The sequence below is a fragment of the Arvicanthis niloticus genome, chromosome 1 (genome assembly GCF_011762505.2).
Source record: "Arvicanthis niloticus isolate mArvNil1 chromosome 1, mArvNil1.pat.X, whole genome shotgun sequence".
In the NCBI taxonomy this organism is placed as follows: Eukaryota; Metazoa; Chordata; class Mammalia; order Rodentia; family Muridae; genus Arvicanthis; species Arvicanthis niloticus.
The window spans coordinates 108,040,321-108,063,492 of NC_047658.1; the positions used below are offsets into that span (position 1 = coordinate 108,040,321).

General features: G+C 46.6%; 1 protein-coding gene across 3 annotated transcripts in view; it reads right to left on the bottom strand.

Annotated features, from left to right (window-relative positions):
- Nucleotides 1-16,026, bottom strand: part of Chid1 (chitinase domain containing 1) — a 37,851-nt gene extending 21,825 nt beyond the window's left edge. Inside the window, exons 1-7 of one of the 3 annotated variants that reach the window (XM_034503235.2) lie at nt 15,871-16,026; nt 8,728-8,881; nt 6,687-6,836; nt 6,139-6,271; nt 4,828-4,872; nt 3,931-4,037; nt 2,569-2,630 (exon numbers count right to left, since the gene is read on the bottom strand). In XM_034503235.2, coding sequence (XP_034359126.1) covers nt 2,569-2,630; nt 3,931-4,037; nt 4,828-4,872; nt 6,139-6,271; nt 6,687-6,836; nt 8,728-8,847 — 617 coding nt within the window. In that variant the 5' untranslated portion in view covers nt 8,848-8,881; nt 15,871-16,026. Of the gene's footprint in view, nt 1-2,568; nt 2,631-3,930; nt 4,038-4,827; nt 4,873-6,138; nt 6,272-6,686; nt 6,837-8,727; nt 8,882-15,714; nt 15,739-15,771 lie in introns of those variants that run through there. The other 2 variants (XM_076913514.1, XM_076913528.1) reach the window with 2 other exon arrangements.
- Nucleotides 16,027-23,172: the final 7,146 nt, after the last annotated feature.

Consider the following 23,172-nt stretch of genomic DNA (forward strand, 5'->3'; position numbering starts at 1 on the left):
TGCGAAGTGGCCAATGCATGAGACCAAAAGCCACTGAGCCCAGCTTTAGGACTGGTACATTGGGATGAGACAGAGATGAGGGCAGAGAATACAGGTACTTGGTTAGTAGTCTCTCTTCCACATTATTGAGGAACCAGAATCTTCCAGAGACAAGGTTACCACAGAGCTGACATACCCCAAAAACTACTCTGTTTCAACGGCTATCACTTCCCTGCCACTGCTGCCATCCTCATTTTGGAGAGGTTACTACTATAAGACCTGTGGTGTTTGCTGGGGTGAGCCCTGTAGATGGAATTTATTCTGAACAGGGCTGTCTAAAGGACTACAGGGCTGGAAAGGACTGCTGCCCATAGCACTACATATGTTAGAGGCCCAAACTTACTTCATGGGGATCAGGGGGTTAGCACCTTCCCTGAAGAAGAGCCTTTGATGGGGAGCCTAAGCAGACCAAGATACTAGGCAGGATCTGCTCTCATAGGAGCCCAAAACTGAGTGGCCCTAAAGGCTGCCTACAGAGCCTCTCCTGCCATACTAGCAGCTTCTGCCTAAGGACAGATAATTGTGACATATGGCAATCTGAAGAAAAGTCCCCAGAGATGAGTCACACAGTTCCTCCACACATCCACTATCCTCTGGGAAATCTGGAAAAACAGGCTGTCTCCTGAGACCAAGAGTCATGGGCCCTACCATCACCTTGTACTAAGTGTCAAACATGTGACTTAGCTCTTCAAATCCAAGATAGATACTTATAATAATGAGAGGCAGGGAATGGCAACCAAAGCAGTACTCTCCTTAAATATTTCCATTGTGTCTTATGACAACCAGGCTCCTCCTGGGGCAGTGTCCAAAGGAATCATAAACGACATCAATTTTGGGGCTCAGGGGCCTGGCCACTATCTATGCCTAAGCTCCATTCCTGTTCTGCAAAGAGCTCTGCACTGTCCCTTGAGCACAGATTCATGGAGGCTGCTTCTATCTCCATGTCTCCCACTGCAGACTCTGAGACTCCCACCTGGGACCTCCCTATCTGATAGTAATGATCCACTGGGAGCCTAGACACAATGCAGCTGTGTCTCACTGCCTACTTAATGTGCTGAAACACAAATAAATTATAGCAAATCTCTGATTAATAGATCTGTAGTCTCCAGAATTAAAAGAAAGGATGGCTGGCAGCGGAGTCAGCTTTAGTGAGGCCCTCTGACCAGCAAGGACACAAAGCTGGGTCTGAAGATGTGACATGGCTAACAGTCTGGGGCACCTAACTCTCAGGTCAGAGCTGTGGTCCTTTCAGGGGTACTGCAGGCAGAGGATTCCCCACTCACTCAGGGACACACTTCCCCCCTGTGGTGGCCTCTGATTGGGGTCTTTCATCAAGGGTAAGTCCCAGGCACACCTGACACTAGGTATACCCTCTAGGCTCTCAGAATGATCATCTCTTCATCAAATGACCTCCTCATTCCCACCCCTACAGTGCTTCATCTCACCAGACCCTCCTTTGCAGGCTACAAGAGATTCATGTGGGGATGCTGCCTCCAAGTGGACAAAATTGAGACCTACAATCTTCTGCATATAGCAAAGTCTCAGAGAAACAAAGGGGAAGGAGGAACCTCTAAGACAATAAAAGACAGAACGGCTCAGCTAATTCTGAGCTGCAGCTTAAAAAGCACAAACAGAACTCCCTTATGCAAGAGAAGAAGGTGGAGCTGATTCCAGAGCCTCTACTGCCCAAACATTTGCTCTGAACTGTGTAAACCTCTACTGAGGGTGTGCCCAGACAGCACAGTCTGACAACAACAGTCTGACGCATGGCAAAATGTTCTTGTGTCATCTTCTAAAGAGTAGGACTCCCAATTTGGCAGAGCTAAATAAGGTATGTTTCAGGAGTCAAATAACTTGAGCTAAGGATCAAGGAGGGGCCATTCCTCAGTAAAGTAGTCAGCCTCAGGCTATGTTGGAGCTGCTGGTAGTCTGCACAATTCCCTCCTTCCTGGTCTCTGGCAAAGGGTAGTAGGATCCTGTGAGCTTAAGATGTGTTGGCTGCTGGCTGGTACCGTGGCAGCAAGGAAACATAAAGGGGCTTCTGCGGCCTCCTCCCAATAGACTGCTCTTATGTACTTGGACATTCCTTCCCCAGTAAACATTGTGACCAGCACACTCAGGTGTTGGCCACACTCAATCAGCCTCTTTTTAATGTCCCAGGGAGTCTCCTTTGTGCTCAGTGAGGAAATCTCTACTCGAGTCCGACCTGAACATCTATAGTGGAGACTTGGCTGCCCTTTTCTCATTCAGTCCTCCTGGGTGAGGATCCCCCATTTCCTTTAGCCATCCTAGAAGGGCCTCCAGACTAGCACAGTGATGTGGCCAGGACAAACTGCCTGCCCCCTGGCTATTCATGGCTTTTCTGGGTAGGCCTCCACCTTTTATAGGGACCCATCCCCAACCCAGAGCCCAGAGGCTAGGGAAGGAAGGCCTTTCCAGGCAGATTCTCTCTCCCTTGGTTCTTCTTCTGGCTTCTCCAAACATAGGGGCCAGAAAGAGAACTAAGCAGCTGCCCACATCCCCACTCACACATGTTTCTGGCTCAGCAACTGGCTCCAGACCTCCACCACAAAACCGTCAAAATGCTGGTTCTGAAAGAAATGGGCAGGTAAGGAGAAATGGGAATCTAGGAGGATTGGGTAAGACAGAAGAGACGCCACTGGCTCAGACCACATGGCAAAGTAGCCCAGTGACTTATGAGGCAAGACCCAAGTCTGCAGTACTCATTCACTAGTTCCTCTGAAACAGGCAGCATGGGGAGGGGGTATGCCATAGCAGCCAGAAGGGCAGAGGTGCTCAGTTGTCCACACTTCTTCACCCTGCAGTAGTGCAGGCATCCTGATGGCCAGCAGGGGTGGTCTCATCTCTGGAAGTTATAGAGTTTTAGCCAAAGGATGTTCTGGCCCCAGAGATAAAAACTTTCCCACCTCTGGAATTCCCAAAGGTACCAGTAACAGTAGTGGTACAGCCTGAGTGTGGTTTATCCTATCCACCCTGGAAGACATGGGTTGCATAAGAGGATACCCAAGAAAAAAGTCAAGCAAGAGAAGCCAGGTCATACTACCTATAATTTCAGATTTGAGAGGTAGAGGCTGGTGGGTCAGAAGTTCAAGTCTAGCTTAAGCTACATAGTAAATTCAAAGTCAGTCTGGGCTTTGTGAGATTCTGTCCCCAAAAATGTAAATAAAAAAGGCCATTGAGATAGCTTAGGAGGTAAGGGAGCTTTCTGCCAAGCCTGAAAACCTGAGTTTGATTCCTGGAATTCACATGGTAGGAAAAAATACCTCCAGCAAGCTGTCCTCTGCCCTCTACACGTGTGTTGCATCATTTCCCCTCTACGCACATGCACACAAAAATAATGTTAAAGAAAAAAGAAGAACCGGGCAGTGGTGGCGTACGCCTTTAATCCCAGCACTTGGGAGGCAGAGGCAGGCGGATTTCTGAGTTCGAGGCCAGCCTGGTCTACAGGGGGGGGTTCCAGGACAGCCAGGACTACACAGAGAAACCCTGTCTCGAAAAAACAAAACAAAACAAAACAAAGAAAGAAAAGAAAAAAGAAGAGGAGCCAGGCAATGGTGGTGCACACCTTTAGTCCCAGCACTCTGGGGGCAGAGGCAGGAGGATCTCTATGAGTTTGAAGCCATCCTGGTCTACAAAGTGAGTTCTAGGACAGCCAAGGCTACATAGAGAAAGCTGTCTTGAAAAATAAACAAACAAATGAAGACTCTAGGTGGGGGCCTTTGGGAGCCTCAGTCAGAGAGGGAAGCAAAGTAAGACAAGGAGAAAAGTTGGGAACAGACTGTACGGTCTGTTTGGGGAGGAGGGTTCTGGTGGGCTGTGCTCGTAGCTCTTGTCTGAGCCCCGAGGACCTGAGGAGCACACAGGTCTCACCTTTGCCACCTGTACCACAGTCTTGCTGAGCTCTTCTATCTCATCCTCATTGTCTAAGACATTGCGGAAATCATCATAAGTCCATTCTTCAAACAGAAGCCGAGGCACTGGTGGCAGGAGAGAACACACAGAAAGATCATGGCCAAGAAACACTCTGATGCTTGCTGTCTGCAAAAGTGTTCCCTTGACTACCAGAGCAGTCAGACCAGTGACATGCAGGGAGGCCACCTAGGCAATTGTGGCTCTATCTAGTGCAGACATCCAATACCCACACAGCCTGCAAGAGGAAGGAAGGAAGGAATAAAGAGACACTAACCTGCCAAATATCCTTAGGGCCCAGCTTTTGGGAAACTGGCTGGGCTAGACCCCCAGTTCATCTGGATCTTTGCTGCTACTACCTTGCCTATCTCAATCTGACCTGATGGCTTCCACTCCTGTACCACTCCTCTCCTGTCATTGCTTCTGAGCCTCCTGTAGCTTCCTCTAAACCTGAGCTCCACAGGTTTCCTCTGCTGCTCTCAGGTTCCTGCTGTTCTTTGGGAAAAATTTCCTTCCCATACCAGCTCAGAGGCACAGGCAGGGTAGGGGCAAAATCACCCTCAGGCCTAGCCTAGGGTCTGGCACCAGGAAAGTCAGTAATGCTTGCTAGACAGGAAGAAAGAAGGAAAAGGGAGCAGTATGCAGGAAAACCACCAGCCAAGGAAGGAGGTGTTAGTGGCCAAGCTCAGCTGACCGATCAGATCATTCAGGGGAGAGATATACTCTCAAGTAGTAGAGCCTAGATTGGAAGGAACATGCAAGGACCTGAGGTACCTGTCTACCCACAGGGAAGTTGTGCTTTCTACACAGTATGGCTGAGGCTGCTTTCCTGACCATGCCCAGGCCTGCTGGACTCACCTATGTGTACGCCTTTGGCATGCTTCTTGACAGCTCGCATCCACCCTGTCAGAGATGAAAGGGAAAGACAGTAGAGGGCATACATGCAGTCCAAAGATCCAGACCATTCCTCACTCCTCTCCTAGCCCAGGGTGACCTTGCAGTCACTCCTATCCTCCCTCCACTCTACTCCACTCCCTCTTCCTGCCCTGGTCCCTTCTCCCATCAGCTTTCCCAGATCTTCACTTCACAGCATCGGGAAAAACCACTCCTGGTCTCAGAACTCTAAACCCAGCCAACCCTGTTAATTCTGTTAGAGGCCAAATATGGTTCAGCTGTGTAGATTATCTAGGCCTCTTCCAACAGTTCGTGTCATCAGTGAAGTGCCCTGATCCAGCCTATCTTCTTCTTTGGACACCAAATGCAGAACACTAATGAAGAGAGAGAAGGGGGAGCCAACCCTTCTCTGCCCAGCTGCACAAGTCACTCAGAGCCTGCCTTCTTTACACTCACATGCAGGCCTGACATTAAAGACAAGGAATGTTGAAAAGCTCCTGGCACTAGAGTCAGAAAGGTAAGGAGAAGGCACAAATTCCCAGTGTTCTTCAATCTGTCACCTCCAGGACAGTATCTCACCCCCTGTAGCTGACCAGCCTTGCAGACCTCACAGCTGTGATGGCCCCAGGGACTGTCTTTACCTGGCAGGCCATTCCTCACACTCTGCACACCTGGCTCCACTCTGAGCCCAGCTGTGTGGTGTGAGACAGCAAACTACACATCTATCACATTCACACTCAGTTACACATCTAGTCACACTTGATATCTCTCATGGTCATGGTCCTACAATCATATCCAGAATCACACACAGATATGCCTTGAACTTGTAATTCTACTGCTTAAGCCTCCTGAGTAGCAGAGATTACAGGCCTATAATAACAGTCACAACTGATATATTTATATACATTCACATTGATACTCATTATACATACACATAACCTAGGCAGGTGTGGTGGCACACACCTTTAATCCCAGCACTTGGGAGGCAGAGGCAGATGGATCTTGGTAAGTTCAAAGCCAGCCTGGAGTTTCAAGGCAGCCAGAACTACATAGTCAGACTCTGTCTCAACAAAACAAGATACAGATATATACAGATAAGATATATACAGAGTCACAGACAGGCAGACAGGCAGACAGGCAGACAGGCAGACAGGCAGACAGGCAGACACACACACTACACTACACTACACTACACTACACTTTTATACATACACAGACACATTCACACTATATTTAGCCTCAGGGCAAGTACAGATAAAAAGGAAGTGGAAAAACCTTGGTCCACATCATGGAGGCCTGTGATTTCAAACATCTCACGACCACGTCTCTTCAGCTGCAACCAGACTGGTGAGATCTGTGTGAACTTGCTCCCAAAGACCTTGGCAACATCATAGCCATGGCTGTTCCACTGGCAGAGGAAGGACAGGGCAGACAGAGAAGAAGTAAATACATACCTGCCTTGCTGCAGTGCTGGACTTGAGCTGCCACCAGTCCCCTGCCTGGGCTTCCCTCTTCCACTCTGCAAAACTACTGGGACTGCAGCCCACTGCCTGGCATCTGGGCTGATGTCCCTTCACCAGGCTCTACAAGCCCCCACCATGAACCAGATAACACTAGAGCTCTCCTCTACATCAGGATGCATCGATGGGGGTCACCTGAAGACACAAGGAGCAAGCCCCAAGAAAAGCCTGGGACCCTTCCCTCTGACATCTTCCTGTTAGCATCTCTCCTACAGTTTCATAGCAGCAGCAGCCATGGAGAACAGAACACCAGCCACAAGGTTCTGCACAGCCCCGTTCTGCACCACAAAACTCTTGACTTACTGGAGTGACGTAGCCTAGGACTTCTCCAGCAAAGTTTCTCTCTCGAGCCCTTGCTGAGCAGTAGCTACGATGTTCAAGAACCACATCCTCAGCTTTGATGTCCGTCACCACCAGACCCCGATCTTGGACAGGTTTATCTGAAAACTGAGTCTGAAACAAAAGGGAAAGGAACAAACTGTCTGACCTCTCTTCTCAGCACAGAATGTGGCATTCAAAGCAACAGTGACAGCAGCAAGTCTGTTCCATTCAGCCATGGACTGTGTCTCTGGATTAACACAGCACTACTGATCTACTCTTGTGGGTAGAGGATTAAGGCCATAGTAGGTGACTTATTTCAGAGAAGTCACAGTAGAATTTCCAGAGGCCATTCATCCCTTAATTTGGACTGGAGATCTGACAGAAGTAGCTCCTTCTACATATGAAGTCTGATATTTAGGACTCACACCAATAGATACTAATCAAGGTATACCAGGTCCTACACTAAGGACATGTCAAGCACACATGCTACCCCATTGGCCATGCCCTGAGTCCCCATCCAGGAAGCTAGTATGTCTGCTCTCCCTGACCTCTGCTCCTGTAAGTCCTCCATCAGGTTCTCACCTCGCCAGCTCGGCCCACTCTTTGGGGGCCCAGCTCAGCCTTCCCTAATAGCATTAGCTTCCCCGATCCTTCTGCGAGAGACACTGTCTTAAGGTTTCTAAGACAACCTTAAAAAGCAACTTGGACCAAAAGCAACTTGGGGAGGAAAGGATTGATTTGGCTTATACTTCCAAATCACTGTTCATCACCTTTTATCACTGAAGGAAGTCAGATTAGGAACTCAAGCAGGGCAGGAATCTGGAGGCAGGAGCTGATGCAGAGGCTATGGAGTGGTGCTACTTACTGGCTTTCTCATTAGGGCTTGCTCAGCCTGCTTTCTCTCTCTCTCTCTCTCTCTCTCTCTCTCTCTCTCTCTCTCTCTGTTCCCTCCCTTCCTCCCTTCCTTCCTTCCTTCCTTCCTTCCTTCCTTCCTTCCTTCCTTCATTTATTTATAGGTATATGAATATACTGTAGCTGTTTTCAGACACACCAGAAAAGGGCATTGGATCCTATTACAGATGGTTGTGAGCCAACATGTGGTTGCTGGGAATTGAATCCAGGACGTCTGGAAAAGCAGTTGGTGCTCTTAACCTTCTTTAGCCTTCAGTCTGCTTTCTTATAGAATCTAGGACCACCAGCCCAGGGATGGCACCACCCACAAAGGGCTGGCCCCCAGGAGTCAATAATTTAAAAAATTCCCTACAGGCTTGCTTACAACCCATTTTATGGAGGCTTTTTCCCCCTCTGGTTTTTCAAGACAAAGTTTCTCTGTGTGGCCTTGACTATCCTGGAACTCACTCTGTAGACCAGGCTGACCTCAAACTCATAAAGATCCTTCTACTTCTTCCTCCCAAGTGCTGGTATTAAAGGTGTGCACCACCACCATCTTGGTGTGGAGGCATTTTCTTAGTTGAGGTTCCCTCCTGTCAGATGACTTTAGCTTGTGTCGAATTGACATAAAACCATCCAGCACAAACAGAGAGGCCCACTGTATGGGTTCTCTGCCCCAAGGTACAGAGCATCTATCAGTCTAGGCCTAGGTCATAGGTATGGTCCTGTGTCAGCAGCCTGGCCAGTAGCATGGGGACTGTCAGGCTTAATGAGTAAACTGGATGGGAGCTTAAGTTTGAAATCCTTAGAAATATCCCAAAAGAACAGCACAAGGGCCATAATGGAAACACAACTTGGGCTGTAAAGATGAGAGAATTCAACAACCATGGGATAGGGAAGGCAGATAGATGGAAATTGTCACAGGACAGTCTGAGCAGGGAAGGTAATGGCTGTGAACCCACATCTTAGCAAGGTCCATCCCTAGAGCCACACAGGCTGCTTGTTGGGACACCACTAGTTTCTCAGAAAGCTGTGTAAGGAGACAAGACCCTCCTATGTTCTGATTCACAAAGATCCTAGCCAGAAAGGACAGGTTAGGTTCCAGCCACTGTGGTCACCTCACGTTCCCTACCTTTTCCAGCAGCGTCTTTGAGGCAGCTTTTTTGGCATCTGACTTCGACAGGGTGGTGTGAACAGAACCACAGACCAAAGCAAGCCAGAGGACATGAAGAAGTGGCCACATGGCAGGCATATCACAGCAGGAACCAACCTCTGGGTCTAGAGGGCTGCAGAAAGAAGTACATGAAGGCAGACGATTAGCACAGAGATGTGGCACGGACTAGACAAGTATATTTATGCTAATAGGGCTTGAGTCTGTAGGGCCCTCAAGTCAGCCCTGGTTACTGAAGTCAACTCTCTATAACTTCTAGGCTTCTCTGCCCAGATCACCAGGTCCCTTCAGACAACCACAGGCTGTCCAAAGATATCTTTCCAACCACAAACAGCCAGCTATCTAAGAAAATTGACTCCCACATTCCCCTCAAAACAAAAGAAACCTCAGCAACAATGGGGTTGAAGTGTAAAATAATGAAGCCACAAAAGGTACTCGAACATACTTTGAGCAACTACTCATGTAATCCCAGGGTAGAAAAGCCTTTTTCAAGTATCTCAATAAGGAGAGAGAATACAAAACAGAGTATTATCAAAGTTTAATATTTAAAAATGTTTAACTTTTTGAGGCTGGAGAGTTAGCTCAGAGGTTAAAAGTATTGCCTTCTCTTCTAGAGGACCCAGGTTCAATTCCTAGCACTCACACAGCAGCTCATAACTGTAATGCCAGTTCCAAGAGATCAGACACCCTTACAGACATGCATGCAGTCAAAACACCAATGTACATGAAATAAAAATAAATCAAAATTTAAAAATGTGTAACTTTCACAGCTGGGTACAGTGCTAAGTGCTTATAATCTTAGCTACTGGAGAGACTAAAACAAAAAACTTGCTTGATCCCAAGGAGCTTATAGCTAGCTGAGGCAACATAGCAAGATCCTGTCTCAAAATTTTTAAATATTTAAAATAAAACTTTTATTTAGGAAATAAAAAGCAAATTTAAAGACAAGTTAGTCAGAAAAACTTAACTTGGGACACATTTGACAAATTTCTACCCACATATTTGAATATTATGTCCATGATATTCAAAGAAATATTACAAATAAAAAAGCCAGGTGTAGTGGCACATGTCTGTAACCCAGAACTTGATGCGGCTAGAGGCAAGAGGATCAGGAGTTCCAAGGCCAGGTATGGAAGCCAGCTTGCCACATGAAACTCTGTCTCAAAAATAAATAAGCAAAGAAATAAACAAAGACATCCTAGGAAACAAGACCCCACAGATTTCAATACTGAGATACTTAGAGACCCAGAAATGAAAGAAGCAAACACAAATGAGACAGTAAGATGGTGTCTCCACTCAGTATGCAAAGGGTTACAAAGAATGCTTCTTGGGAAAACAACTAATTCTTGAGCTAAGTGGGAATTCCAGCTAAGAAAGGCTTTTATGAATGACAATGTAGCCATAAATATTACAGTGTCTACCATACACTTCCTTCCTTTTACAAGTTCCACTTCAAGGATGTCCCCCACACAGGAACCAAGCTTAGGGACTGGGCATTTCCGATATGGGAACACAGACAAGCATGGAGGTGCCTATAACCATGACCAATGCAAAAATACCACAGAACTGCATTTCCGCAAAACACTCGGTTTTCATTTGTTTGAGACAGGATTGTGCTAGGAACATCTCAGCTGGCCTCCAACTCAAAATCCTGCAGCTTCCTAAGCCTAACAGTCTTGGTTTTAGTGCATATGCTCACACAGAAATGTAAGGAGCAAAACCAGAAGCAGATAGGGAAGTACTGGTCATTTCTTTACTTCTATTTTCTGCATTGAATTTTCACTAGTTGCATAATTTGCTTTTAGATCTTTGGAAGCTCTGGATGACATGGCTCAGCTGGGCTGTCATTCCCTTAATGGGCCTTCATGATAAGTTGTACAGAAGTGTATCCATCTAGTCTCATGTCCCTGGTAACATATAATCTACTAGATCAAGTGAAGAGGCTACAAAAGCCCAGGAGTATTCTGTGGAGGCTGACCCAGCCCACTGCCCAACAGGTGAGCAATAAAGCCTTCCCCTGTGATCAGGAACACCTAGGGATGCCAGAACCTAGGCTGAAAGCCTCCAGAAAGCCCAGCCAGGCAGGGTATGAGCCATTAGCAGTAGCTTAGAGGCAGGTCCACCCTGATGCCCTCCTGCTTGTTCCCACGACCTCCTGGCTGATTGCCTGTTTCCCTCCTGCTTCCTTTTGCTGTCACTGCTCCTGGTGTGACCTGAGGAAAGCTGGGATTGTGGCAGTAAGCCTCCAAGTTTTGCAGGGCAGTGGTGGCACACGCCTTTAATCCCAGCACTTGGGAGGCAGAGGCAGGCGGATTTCTGAGTTCGAGGCCAGCCTGATCTACAGAGTGAGTTCCAGGACAGCCAGGGCTACACAGAGAAACCCTGTCTCGAAAAACGAAAAACGAAAAACCAAAAACCAAAAGCCTCCAAGTTTTGACACTCCAGAACACTAACACACATGTATGAAGCTATGACTAACATGTGGTCTTTGAGAAAGACAAACCAGGAAGATTCCACTAGAACACAGGAAGACCACAGGAAACCCTAGATCTGAGGCTCTGAGGACTAAGGAAAACTAGAGTACATAAAATAATGCCAGATGGTTGAAGCCTCCAACAATGGAGGAGGTTCTAGAAGCTAAAAGGATTGTTCTAAGAGCTAGCCGTTTAGAGGAGTAAGATCCATGACTCTCTCACCCTAGTCTCCCACCACACCAGCTTTTCTCCTATGACAAAATGAGAATTAAGAAGAGATAACCTCCTGTATCTCACTTTACCCAAGCTCACCACCTTGTCCTCACAACTGTGAAGCTTAGACTCTGTGGCCCATATTCCCAGGGAATGGGAAATCCTAACCACAGAATGAGGTTGAGAACCAGTGGCCCAGAAAAACCCACTTGCCTGGTCAGTGGGACTATGAGTACCCTAGCTCACAGGGATGTTGGTTAGCCTCAGCTACAACATAAGCAAGGCTTCTGTCCCTTGGGTGAAAAACTGGGTCACAGAAGGAAAGAAGTAAGAAGCTTGTTGTAAGTAGTCCAGGATGGAGACTATGTCCAGGTGCTTGAGTCTCTACTAATCTATCTTCTGCCTAGACTTGCAGCTGGTCATTGTTGACATAGTCTAAAGCCCCTCTGCCAAACACCTCCTTATCCCCTGACCTGTGACTTTATACCTCCCTGAACAAGGGGGGAAAGAACCCCAGTGGGGTGGCCCAGGCATATAATCCTATGTGGGTCTTGAAGTACAAGAATCTAAAGTTTAAAGTCTGTCTGTGCTACAGAGTTCTAAGCCAGCCTGGGCTACTTATCAAGACTCTTTCTCAAAATAAAAGGGGTGAGGGAGAGGGCTGGGAATGTAGCTCAGTAATCTAGCACTTTTCTAGAATGCATGAGGCCCTGGGTATCACCCCAACTACCTACTCACCAAAGAGAGGTGGGGTGTGCTGAAGAGATGGCTCAGCAACTAAGAGTACATACTGCCCTTGTAGAGGATAGGTTGCCAGCACACGTCAGGTACTCACAACCACCTACAACCCCAGTTCCAGGGGATCCGATGCTCCATTCTTATTTCTATAAATACCTGCACTCAGATGCTCATATAGAGACACAAACATGTACGTGTGCTTTAAAAAGTAAACCTTTTTTTTTTTTAAAGGTGGGGTCCTAGCCAGGCATGGTGGCATAAGTCTTTAATCCCAGCATTCGGGAAGCAGAGGCTGGAGCATCTCTATGAGTTCGAGGCCAACCTAGTCTATAAAGCAAGTTCCAGGAAAGCCAAGGCAATTCACAGAGAAACCCTGTCTTTAAAAACAAAGCAAAAACCCAGAAATGACAACAACCCCCAAAACATAAAAAGGTGGGGCCTCTCTGGACACATGGAGGAAGATAGTTCCATTGGGTTGTGTCTGGAAGTAGAGCAGAACCAAAATCAACACAATGCTACCACTATGTTCCTAGCTGCTTATAAATGTGAATCTTTAAGGCTGGGTGGTGGTGGCAGCATACACTCTTAATCTTAGCACTGAGGAAGTGGAGACAGGTAGAACTCCATGAGTTTGAGGCCAGCCTGGTCTATATATCAAGTTCCAAGACAGTCAAGGCTATACAAAGAAACCCTGTCTAAAAGAAGGAATGGGGGTGACCCAACTTTTTAGACTATTAGGGTGTGCATGGGTGAGGCATGTGCTATGATATGAAGGGTGTCCACACTACTACACCTTCCATGGCTGCCACTGCCCACTGCTCTGACAACCATCAGGACAAATTCTCTATCATGTTCTTCACATAGCTGATTCCTAGGTCTCACAGCATTCTTACATCAAAATGTGTTTTGTCTCCAAGCATTAATGACTGTCCTTTGGGCAGAACACCCTGTACACAGGATGGAATGTTATAAATTTGGCTTGAGTCTTGGCTCAAGCTTTATACCAAGCTAACAATGGAGAACATGCTATATTTCTTGTAACTCTGGGGCTACAAATCCCCCACTGGAAGGATTGTCTTAGTGAGGATGACAAAGTCATAGCAGAAGCTTTCAAATGTTTTTCAAGCAGATTCAAAGCAAGAAATGTCAGGGCCTTTTTACAAAGAAAAGCATTTATGTGTGCAAACTGTGTGTACATACCTGTTGTGCATGTGCAGAGTTAAAGAAACCAATCAGAGTTTATTTTGTGGTGCACTGTCCACTTCAGTCCTCTCTTAAGAACTAACTTTAGGGGGCTGGAGAGATGGGTCATCAGTTAAGAGCACTGGCTACTTTCCCAGAGGACCTGGGTTCAATTCCTAGCACGTATATGGCAGCTCACCACCCTCTTCTGGCCTCTCTGAGCACATATATACATGCAGGCAAAACTTGTATACACATAAAAATAAAGTTGGTGAAAATATTAAATGGGGAAGAAGGACACTAGAGAGTTAACTCAGTGATTATAACTCAGTGATTAAGAGCACTGGCTATTCTTCCAGAGTACTGGAGTTCAAGGTCATACATGTGTGTAACATACTGTCTGCAACTCTAGTTCCAGGAGATGACACCCTCACATAGACATACATGCCAGCAAAACACCAGTGAATATAAAGTAAAATCAAACAATTTTTTTAAAAATTAAAAGAACAAGTTTTAGACAGGGCATAGTGGGTCACATTTGTGATCCCAGCACTAGGAAGGTGGAAGCAGAAAGATTAAGAGTTCAAGGTCATTTCTATGCAATGTATGTACTAATGTATGTATGTTTCTAGCTATGTAGTTGAGTTCAAGGCCACCCTGGGTTATTGGAGCCCCTATCTCAAAACAACAGTAATAAGAGAGTTGGCCTTTGACCCTCAGGCTAAGCTCCTGCGTTGGTATTGTAGGATTTGAGGGATGCTGATTGATTGATGTGCCCTGAGTGCCCTTTACTATCACTGCCTATTATTGGTTTTGTAGGACCAGGGAATTAAACCCATGCTCCCCATATACTAAAAAAATACTGGGCCACACTTTCAGCCCTCTCAGCTCTCTTAATAGATTCACTGCTCTTATAGGACTATGATGGTCATCCTACATTTTCACTTCTGAGAACCAATTTTGGAGTGAACTGTTCACATGAGGAGGTGGGTGAGTGTATGATTGGAAATGAAGGTGACGTAAGAAGCAGGATGATCACAACCCCAGGTGACATTTATTGACCATATGTTGCATGCCAAACCTGGTGAATTCCCACAAGCTCTCTCCACAGCCCAGGACTCAGGCAGGCATCAATGTTATTCCCATTCACAGATGAGGAGACCAACACAGGGGGCAGGCCACCAAGCCGTGGGCACTGGTTACTATCTCATCCCACTGTACAATGCAGTGCAAACAGGACTGCGGTAAGAAGGCTCAAGTTCCAGTCCTGTCACCAGCACACTGTCTCTGGGCCTCCCTGGGCTCCCGTCTAGAGACCTGTGGGAAGTCCTTTGGAAATTTTCTATCACAGAGTGTTCAAGATTTGAGGCTGCGCTGAGGGTAAGGCCTAGCCTCATATACCCAACAAACTTGAAGGAACCCACACAACTTGCTATATACCTTTCTTCCTCAGGCTGGGCCTGCCAGCTACCATTCTGCCACATAGAGCTCATTCTTTACGCCCGACAGCTACTCTGGCCTCACTAACTCATTTGCACACTCATGTCACCTTCCATTTGCGGCTCCACAAGTTATGCACACTAACTCACACATCTGAAATCTCTGACTTCGTTATCTTACACCCTGGTTCTTGCCTATACTCCTCTATACACCCCTCATTCATGCTTCTCCATATCCATCTACACTGGCACATACACATAACACATCCATTACTATGCTGTTCACACATGCTTCCAGCTGCTTCTTTTGCCCCACCTCTTTTTTTGGAGACAGGGTCTTGCTATGTAGCCCTGGCTGTCCTGAAATTCACTTTATAGACCAGGGTGGCCTAGAACTCAGATAGATCCATCTGCCAGCCTTTGCCTCCCAAGTGCTAGGATTAAAGCCATCGCTATGATTTCATGCAATGGCTTGTGCTCTCTCATATTCTCATATCACTGTCCGCTCTGAAGCTCCCTTACACTGACTTACACTTGCGCTCACACTCCTACTAAAGAACGTCACACTCTCTTCCATACCTGCTCTCAGCCTAACACTCACTTTCTCACCTTTGCTCACCCTCATCCTCACTCGTTTTCTCACCCCTAATAAATTCATTGTTCTCACACCTACTCTCACCCATTCTGGCCCTCACACTCCCTCTCACCCTCACCCCCGCTCGCTCTCTCACATACGCCCTTACTCGCACTGACACACTTGCTTTCTCAGATCTACTCATTCTCACACCGGCTCACTTCTGCTCATTCTACACGAGCTCCCACTCACCCTCACATCTATTTATTCTCACACTGACACAATCGTTCTCCCCCTCAAACCCTCTCATTCTCACACACTTCCTCACCCTCACATTCATAGCTCCCTCATTCGCTCTCATCCGCGCGCTCTCCTTCCCGCTCACACTCTGCCCGTCCTGTCCGGGGAGAGCCTCGCTGCCCGACGTTCCCGCATCATGACGCGGAAGATGAAGCAGTCCCACTGCCGCCACTGCCGGGCTCACCTTCATGTCAGGAGACCGGCCAGACCCATCAAGCACGGCCGGAAGACGATTCAGAGAACCGGAAGTCCCGCCCACAGGCCGCCACTCGCTCCCGCTGCGCCACGCCAGCTTCCTAGAGGCCTTGCGCACGGCATGCTGGGAAGGGGCGGGACAGAGATGGTTGGAGGGCGGGGTTAGAGGTAGAGCCTCGTAGCTGCAGGCAAGCTGGAGAAGGGTGGATAGTGGGTTGGGACCGGTCAGTTGGATGAGGACCCAACCGGGTGTGCCGAGCGGGTACTGTGTGGTCGTGGGTGCTGTTTCCGCTCCTTCAGCCAGTCCCCTGATTGTTCAAGGACCTGGCGTACAGCAGAATCGTGGAGTCAGATCCCGAGATCCTCGCAGAGAACCTGGTGTTTAGCATCCCCTGCTCGGGGTTGATGGCTAGCTGCCTTACCACCCGTCTACATTATGTCCACATATGGGACCACCAAGGCCTTCAGGATCTTGAAAACCCATCCCTCTCAAGAATGGGTGGCGCGGGTCTCTGTGCGCATAGTCAGTTCCGTGGTCTCCCAAATGTGTCAGGACAGACTGTGTGCCAAGCCTTTGAAGCTCTCTTCACTTTATCCCCGTTGCCACATTTCTGTCACCATCCATAGGTCTGCAGTGCCCACTACACTGTCTCCAGTAGGGACACTGCTCCAGGCAATGTACTGTCCTTCTCCAGATGGCCTCGCGCAGCGAGCATTCTACCTGTCCAATTCCCAGAGCTGTCTCTGTCCTCGTTTTGGTCTTGCAAATTGTAAGAGCTAGAACCCACAGAGGCCGACAACACTCTCCCCACCCCCATCTCAGCTTTAGCAAGAGGAGCCCAGACACTTCTTCGAGTGGGTTGAAAGCACACGTGACTAGCATTTTTATTTTTCATCAAGCTGACTAGTCCCCACCCCCATCCCTTGCTGTTCCCAGCAGTTTCCTGCAGAAACCACATTTGGCCTGTCCACACCCAGTTAAACCCTCTGGCCCACTCCACTGGGGTCTGTTCCAGGATTTGCAGTGCGGCTGTTTCCCCATTCCTGCTGCTTGCAGAGGTTTCTCACTGAGCTGAGCTTTGTGTTCTTCCTTCCTAATCACGTTTCCTCCTTTCTCTTCCCCATATTTTCTGCCAGCTGTCCCCCAAGTCTTTCTACAGGGGCGGGGCTGGGTGTGTATGCTGAGGCATGTTGTGCACTACCATCTGCTTTCCTGGCATCCAGTTCAGCACCCTACTATGAACAAATGCCCAGAAAACTGATTCCAAGTGGGCAGAACTCTGGAGAGGTGGATGTCCTGAGCATTGTGCAGCCCTAACAATACTAAAGAGACCACCATTCTTTTAAACCATCGAAGAAATTTGGATCCAACTGATGTAAGAGGTCTTTGCACTAAAGACTTGGCAAAGTCCACTAAGGATTCCATTGCCAGTCTGTGTTGCAGACTCTAAGAACAGACAGGAGAGAAAAACAGAGCTCAAGATCTTTTCAGGGTTCCATTGGATAGATGCTCAGGAGCCTGTTGAGTTGTCCCCACAAAGTCTGCCCTGCCCCCAGCTGCACAGCTGGACCAAGATGCCCCAGATCTCTGGTATGTGTGTGTAGGTGAATACTGGCTTCTCTTCCCTCCATGGTGTTGGGAGTGAACCCAGGACCAAACACCTACTTGGCGAACACTCTACCACTGAGATACATCCCCAGCCCCAAACTGACTTCAAGTGCCTACCCGACTTTTAGTCACACAGAAAATAAAGCACGATGGATAGAAAAGTCCAGGAGAATCAGAACCAAAGCATTAACAATTCTGTATCAGTGAATCCCTTTTACTCTTAATGTTTCTGGAGTATTTAAAGTAACTTTAGATTTACTGCATTTACTTTTTGTTTGAAAAAGATGCTTTTTAATTTTTTTTATTTATTTACTTATTTATCTATCTATCTATTATGGTGTGTGTGTGTGTGTGTGTGTGTGTGTGTGTGTGTGTGTAGCAATCAGCAGCAGGAGGTACGTGTGGAGGTCAAAGGACAACTTCTGGGAATTGGCTCTCTCCTTCCCCCATGTGGTTTCTGGGGATCCAGCTCAGACTGTCAGGTTTCTAATCAAGTGCCTTTACCCATTGAGCCAATGAGTCAACTCCTTGGCCCAAGGAATTATTTTTTAAAAATTCAAATTCTTGAGATTCCTGAGATATTGTTGCTCATTTAAGCAAAACACTAAAGGGGGGGGGCATTTTAGAAATTTAGGCCAGATGTGATGGTGCATGCCTCTATAATATCAGCACTTAGGAGGCAGAGACAAGAGGAAGGTAGCCACAATAGATACATACACACTCTCTCTCTCTCTCTCTCTCTCACACACACACAGAGAGAGAGAGAGAGAGAGAGAGGGAGAGGGAGAGGGAGAAGGAGAGGGAGAGGGAGCCAGGGAGACAGAGACAGAGAGATTGAAATATTGAAAATGCTTATTTAATTCTGTTTGAAGTGGAGTAAAAATATTGTGCAAAGACATCTAAAAATGATTGTAAAAAGGTGGGCATGATAGCTCATAACTGACATCTGATCTTCAATGAATTCAAAGCCAGCCTGGGCTAAATGAGACCCTGCCTATAAATAAACAAGCAAACAGAATTCTAGTTATTTTAGCTTTAGTGCAAATCTGAGTACAAGTCCCCTGGCCAGAGCACTAAACCAGACCTCAGTCAGTTTCTCAGTCTTTGTTACCACAGCAATGTGGGATGTCCTGACCAAGGTCTAAGCTCTGACCCTGGGCTGTGGGACCTGGGCTGGTGTTCTGAGGCTGTTTGTCTTGAACCACCATCTGTCTGCAGTTGGCACTGGGAAGTAGGCAAAAGCAGGGCAGTTACTGTTCACCCAGTGTGCTTTCTGTAACCAGTGGGCTCTCTTCTCTTGTTCTGGAAACACACCACCCTCATGCACACAGCCAGTTAAGGATCTTCAGCCTAAGCCTGCTGAGAGGTATCCTCAACAGCATCCCTGGGTGGGATGGAGATAGAGTCCTAGTCTTGAAAGTGGCTCTGATGCCACTCATTTGCCAAATCAGCACCAACAAGCCCCTGCCTGACAGTGAAGATCCATGTCTCTACTATGCTTTAACCACAGTTCTTAGCCTGGGTCATCTAGAAGATATCTGTTTCGTGCCACTTCTGGATCTAGAGATATCCCTGTGCAAAGGGTAGAAATGCAGAAGGAAGGATCCATCCTAGCACTCCATGCTGCAGATCCCTCTCCTATTGTGGACAGAGACATCCTCTCTCAGTGCTGGAATAAGCAATTCCAGGAAAGAAGGAAGGAGGAAGCTTCTGGAAAGAGCGCCAGGACCAGCACAGCAAATTGTTTGTGTCCCGTAAGGCTGGCCTGGCTGACCTTGGCCATGATGGTTGCTGTGTATAGGTATCTGGTCAGCAGCTGGGCAGTCATCTGGGATGGCATGTGGACCTATACCTACAGCATTTGGGCTTTGCAAAGAGCTGCTGCCTCAATGTACCTGCAGGAGCTTTTTTATGCTTCTTAGTATTCTGAAACTAGATTAAAATCCCAAACTAAAGGGAAGTGGAGGCTGGGTAGCAACAGTAGGCAAAGGGACAATACTTCTTATTGGATGGTTATGTTGAATGCTACCCCCTCCTCAAAACACTGTGCAAGTCGGGACTCTTACGACTTTTCAGTGTGACCTTATTTGTCAATAAGAACTATGCTCACATAATTAAACTAAGAATCTTGCATTAAGGATTAAGGTAGACCTAAATCCAGTGATGTGAGGAGAGGCTGTCTTTGTAAGAGGATGAGAGGGAGATTTGAGACTAACACAGGTAGGGAAGTTGTGTGTGGGTGAGGACAGAAGGGAGTGACAGAGCTCTGAGGCCAGGAATGCCAGCAGCCACCTGCAGCTACCTCAAGGCCTCCAGGAGAACCCCACCTGTATGCTAGCTTTATTTGTAAGCATTCTATCTTAGTTACTCTTTTATTGCTGTGATAAAACACCATGACAAGACCCATAGTCCATAAAGTCAGAGTGAATGAAGAGCGGGAAGAGTGCACCTCGATCCACAACCACAAGGCTCAGAGAGAACAAGCGCTGGAATCCACACAAGGGTTTGTAACCTCAAAGCCTTCCTCCAGTGACACACCTCCTCTAACAAGACCACACCTTCTAATCCTTCTCAAACAGTCTAGCAACTGAGGACCAAGTATTCAATCATATAACCCTGAGGGGAGCTCATTCAAACCACCACATTCCACTCCCTGTCCCCATAAGTTCATGGCCATCTATATCAGAAGGCAAAATGCATTTAGCCCAACTTCAAAGTCCCCATAGTCTTTCTCAGTCTCAACACCCTTTTAATGTCCAAAGTCCAAGTATCTTCAGAGACGGATGGAAAGTTTTTAATTGAAACCCTATGTAAAACCAAACAAGCAAACTATGTACTTCTGACGTACAGAATATACATTATCGTCCCAAAAGGGAGGAACTGAGGCATAACGAGAAAAAACTGGACCAAAGTAAGACCGAAGCCTAGCAAGGCAAACTCTTACGTTCAGTATCAAAGGGCTTATTAGATGGCTCTTCTCCAGCTTTGCTTTCTTTCCAACTGGTTCCACCCACTGTGCGCAGCTCTGCTTGGCAGATATCCCACTGCTCTGGCACTTCCAACACCTTGGACAACACAATTCAGGCTTCGGTTTCACAGTGTCACACAATGGCCCTTCAGAGCCTCCATGTGGGACTCCCCTGCCATCCACCCCGCCTCAGAGGCTCTCCTGAACTGTGAAAAAAAAAAAAAAACTCCACAACCCCTTGACTCGTATATCCTTCACGACCCTGAAGCCGGAGCCACTTAGAAGACACCGCCAAGTTTGACAAGTGACTTGGAGCGAACCCTGGACCCCTTGAAGTGCATTTGTAAAGGCTTTGCTTTATTGTTGCTTTTTAGGAGTATAAATTTCCTTAGGTCCTTTTCCTCTTGCAGTCACAGGGTTAGCTGACTGGGGTCATACCCTGAGAGTACTATGTCCTCTCTTCCATTTTGGGTCAGGCCTCTCTATGATTTCATCACTCCTTTCAGCATAAACCTTGGATTCAGCATTGAATTTCCTGGTACTATTTTTCTTCTCAAATTGCACATTTTGTATTTCTTTTTACTCAACTTGCTCTTTTTTCATGGTAGATCTGCATAAAAGGGATTACTAGTAACCATGCAACAGACTTGATATTAAGTTGTCTTGAAATCTCTTTCAAAGAAATTAGCCCATAAAATTTCAGTTTAGCATCAGGCAAAGTATTAGGACAGTGGCAAAAGGCATGCTGGGAAGTGATGGCCCATGCCTTTAATCCCAGCACTTGGGAAGCAGAGGCAGGTGGATTTCTGAGTTCGGGGCCAGCCTGGTCTACAGAGTGAGTTCCAGGACAGCCAGGGCTATACAGAGAAACCCTGTCTTGAAAAACAAAACAAACAAATAAACAAACAAACAAGATATATATATATATATATATATATATATATATATATATATATATATATGCCAAAATATCACAAGAATGTCCCTAGCCCAGTTGTTAATATTGTTCTCCTCTGAAACCTCTCCTGCTGAGCCTCCACAGTTTACACAGCTCTCAGCACTGCTGTCTTCCAAGTCTAAAAGGGGGGCCCATTAAGATCTGTTTACAGTATTCAACTGTGTTTCTAATCCAAAGTTGAAAAGACTTCTAATTTTCCACAAAAACAAGCAAACAAACAAATAACCTTACATAGTCAGGTCTGTCACAGCAATACCCAACTCCTAGTACCAATTTCAGTCTTAACTTACTTTTCTATTTTTGCAATAAACACACACACACACACACACACACACACACACACACACACACACAAATCTGCCAAGGCAGCTTAGAAAAGGAAAGTTTTTATTTAGTTTATAGCTTCAGAAGGTTAACATCCCTGATGGTGGAGTGAAGGAACAGTTGAGTGTTCACTTCTTGATTCACAACCACAAAGCAAAGAGAAAGAGAAAACTGTGAATCCTGTCATTTCAAACCTCAAAGCTCACTCACAGTGACACACCTTCTCCAAGGAAGCCACACCTCCTAATCCTTCCCAAAGGGTTCTATCAACTGGGGACCAAATGTTCAAACATATAAGCCCATGGAGGCCTTCTCATTCAAACCACTACACTTCCAATTTGGTGTCCATATCTCAGCAGCTCCAGGAAAATCATTCACTGGTGTTGAAAGGTGTAAAGCACTATTCCCAGTTTTCTTGGGGGTTTTGTTGCTATTGTTGTTATTATTATTACTATTATTATTTATATGTGAACTTGACACAAGCTAGAGATATCTGAGAAAGAACCACAATCAAGAAAATACCTCAGGTAAGCCCATGGGACATTTTCCTAATTAGTGATTGATATGAAAATGTCAGTCCGTTCTGAGTGGTGCCACCCCTGTCCTGGGAAGGTGGGTCTGGTATATGTAAGAAATCAGGCTGAGCAAGCCATGGGAGCAAGCCAAAAGGCAGACTCCTTCCAGACTCCTTTGCTTCTGGTTTTTCTGTATATTTGTTTGTTTGTTGTTTTGTTTTGCCTCCAAGCTCCTGCCTTGACCCCTCTTTCATGATTACCTACAAATTGTATGATAAAATATACCCTTTACTCCCAAGTTGTTTTTGGTTATGGTGTTTTATCACAGCAATATAAACCCTAATTAAGCCTGGCATAGTAACATATGCCTTTAATTCCAGTACTTGGGAGGCAGAGGCAGATAGATCTTTGTGAGTTTGAAAACAGCCTGGTCTACAAAGCAAGCTCCAGGACAAGCCAGAGCTACGTAAAAGAGAGAGCCAGTCTCAAAAAGAAAAAAAGAAAGAGAGAGAGAGAGAGAGAGAGAGAGAGAGAGAGAGAGAGAAAGAATATAAGTAAGATACTTAGTTACCTTTCTGTGTTCTTTCCAGAAGCTACTTTTCTCAGGTTGATCTTAAAATGAGTCTATTAGCTCGCCCTGACTGGGCCACAGAAGAAGAAACCAGGGCTGAGAGCCAGACATAGGGGCCTGCTCTTGGGGTTAAAGGGAATATTTCTAGATAGTTTTCTCGGGGGTCCTGGAGGTCTGGGTCTCTGCTCTGTGGAAATGAGGAGGCCTGAAGATTCTTTCTGTCTCTGTCTCCATATCTCTGTGTCTCTGTGTCTCTGAGTCTCTCTCTCACTCTCTCTCTTTCTCTCTCTCTTTCCCTCTATCTCTTTCTAAAGTGGGAGTTCCTTCTCATAAGAAAAGGCTTTAA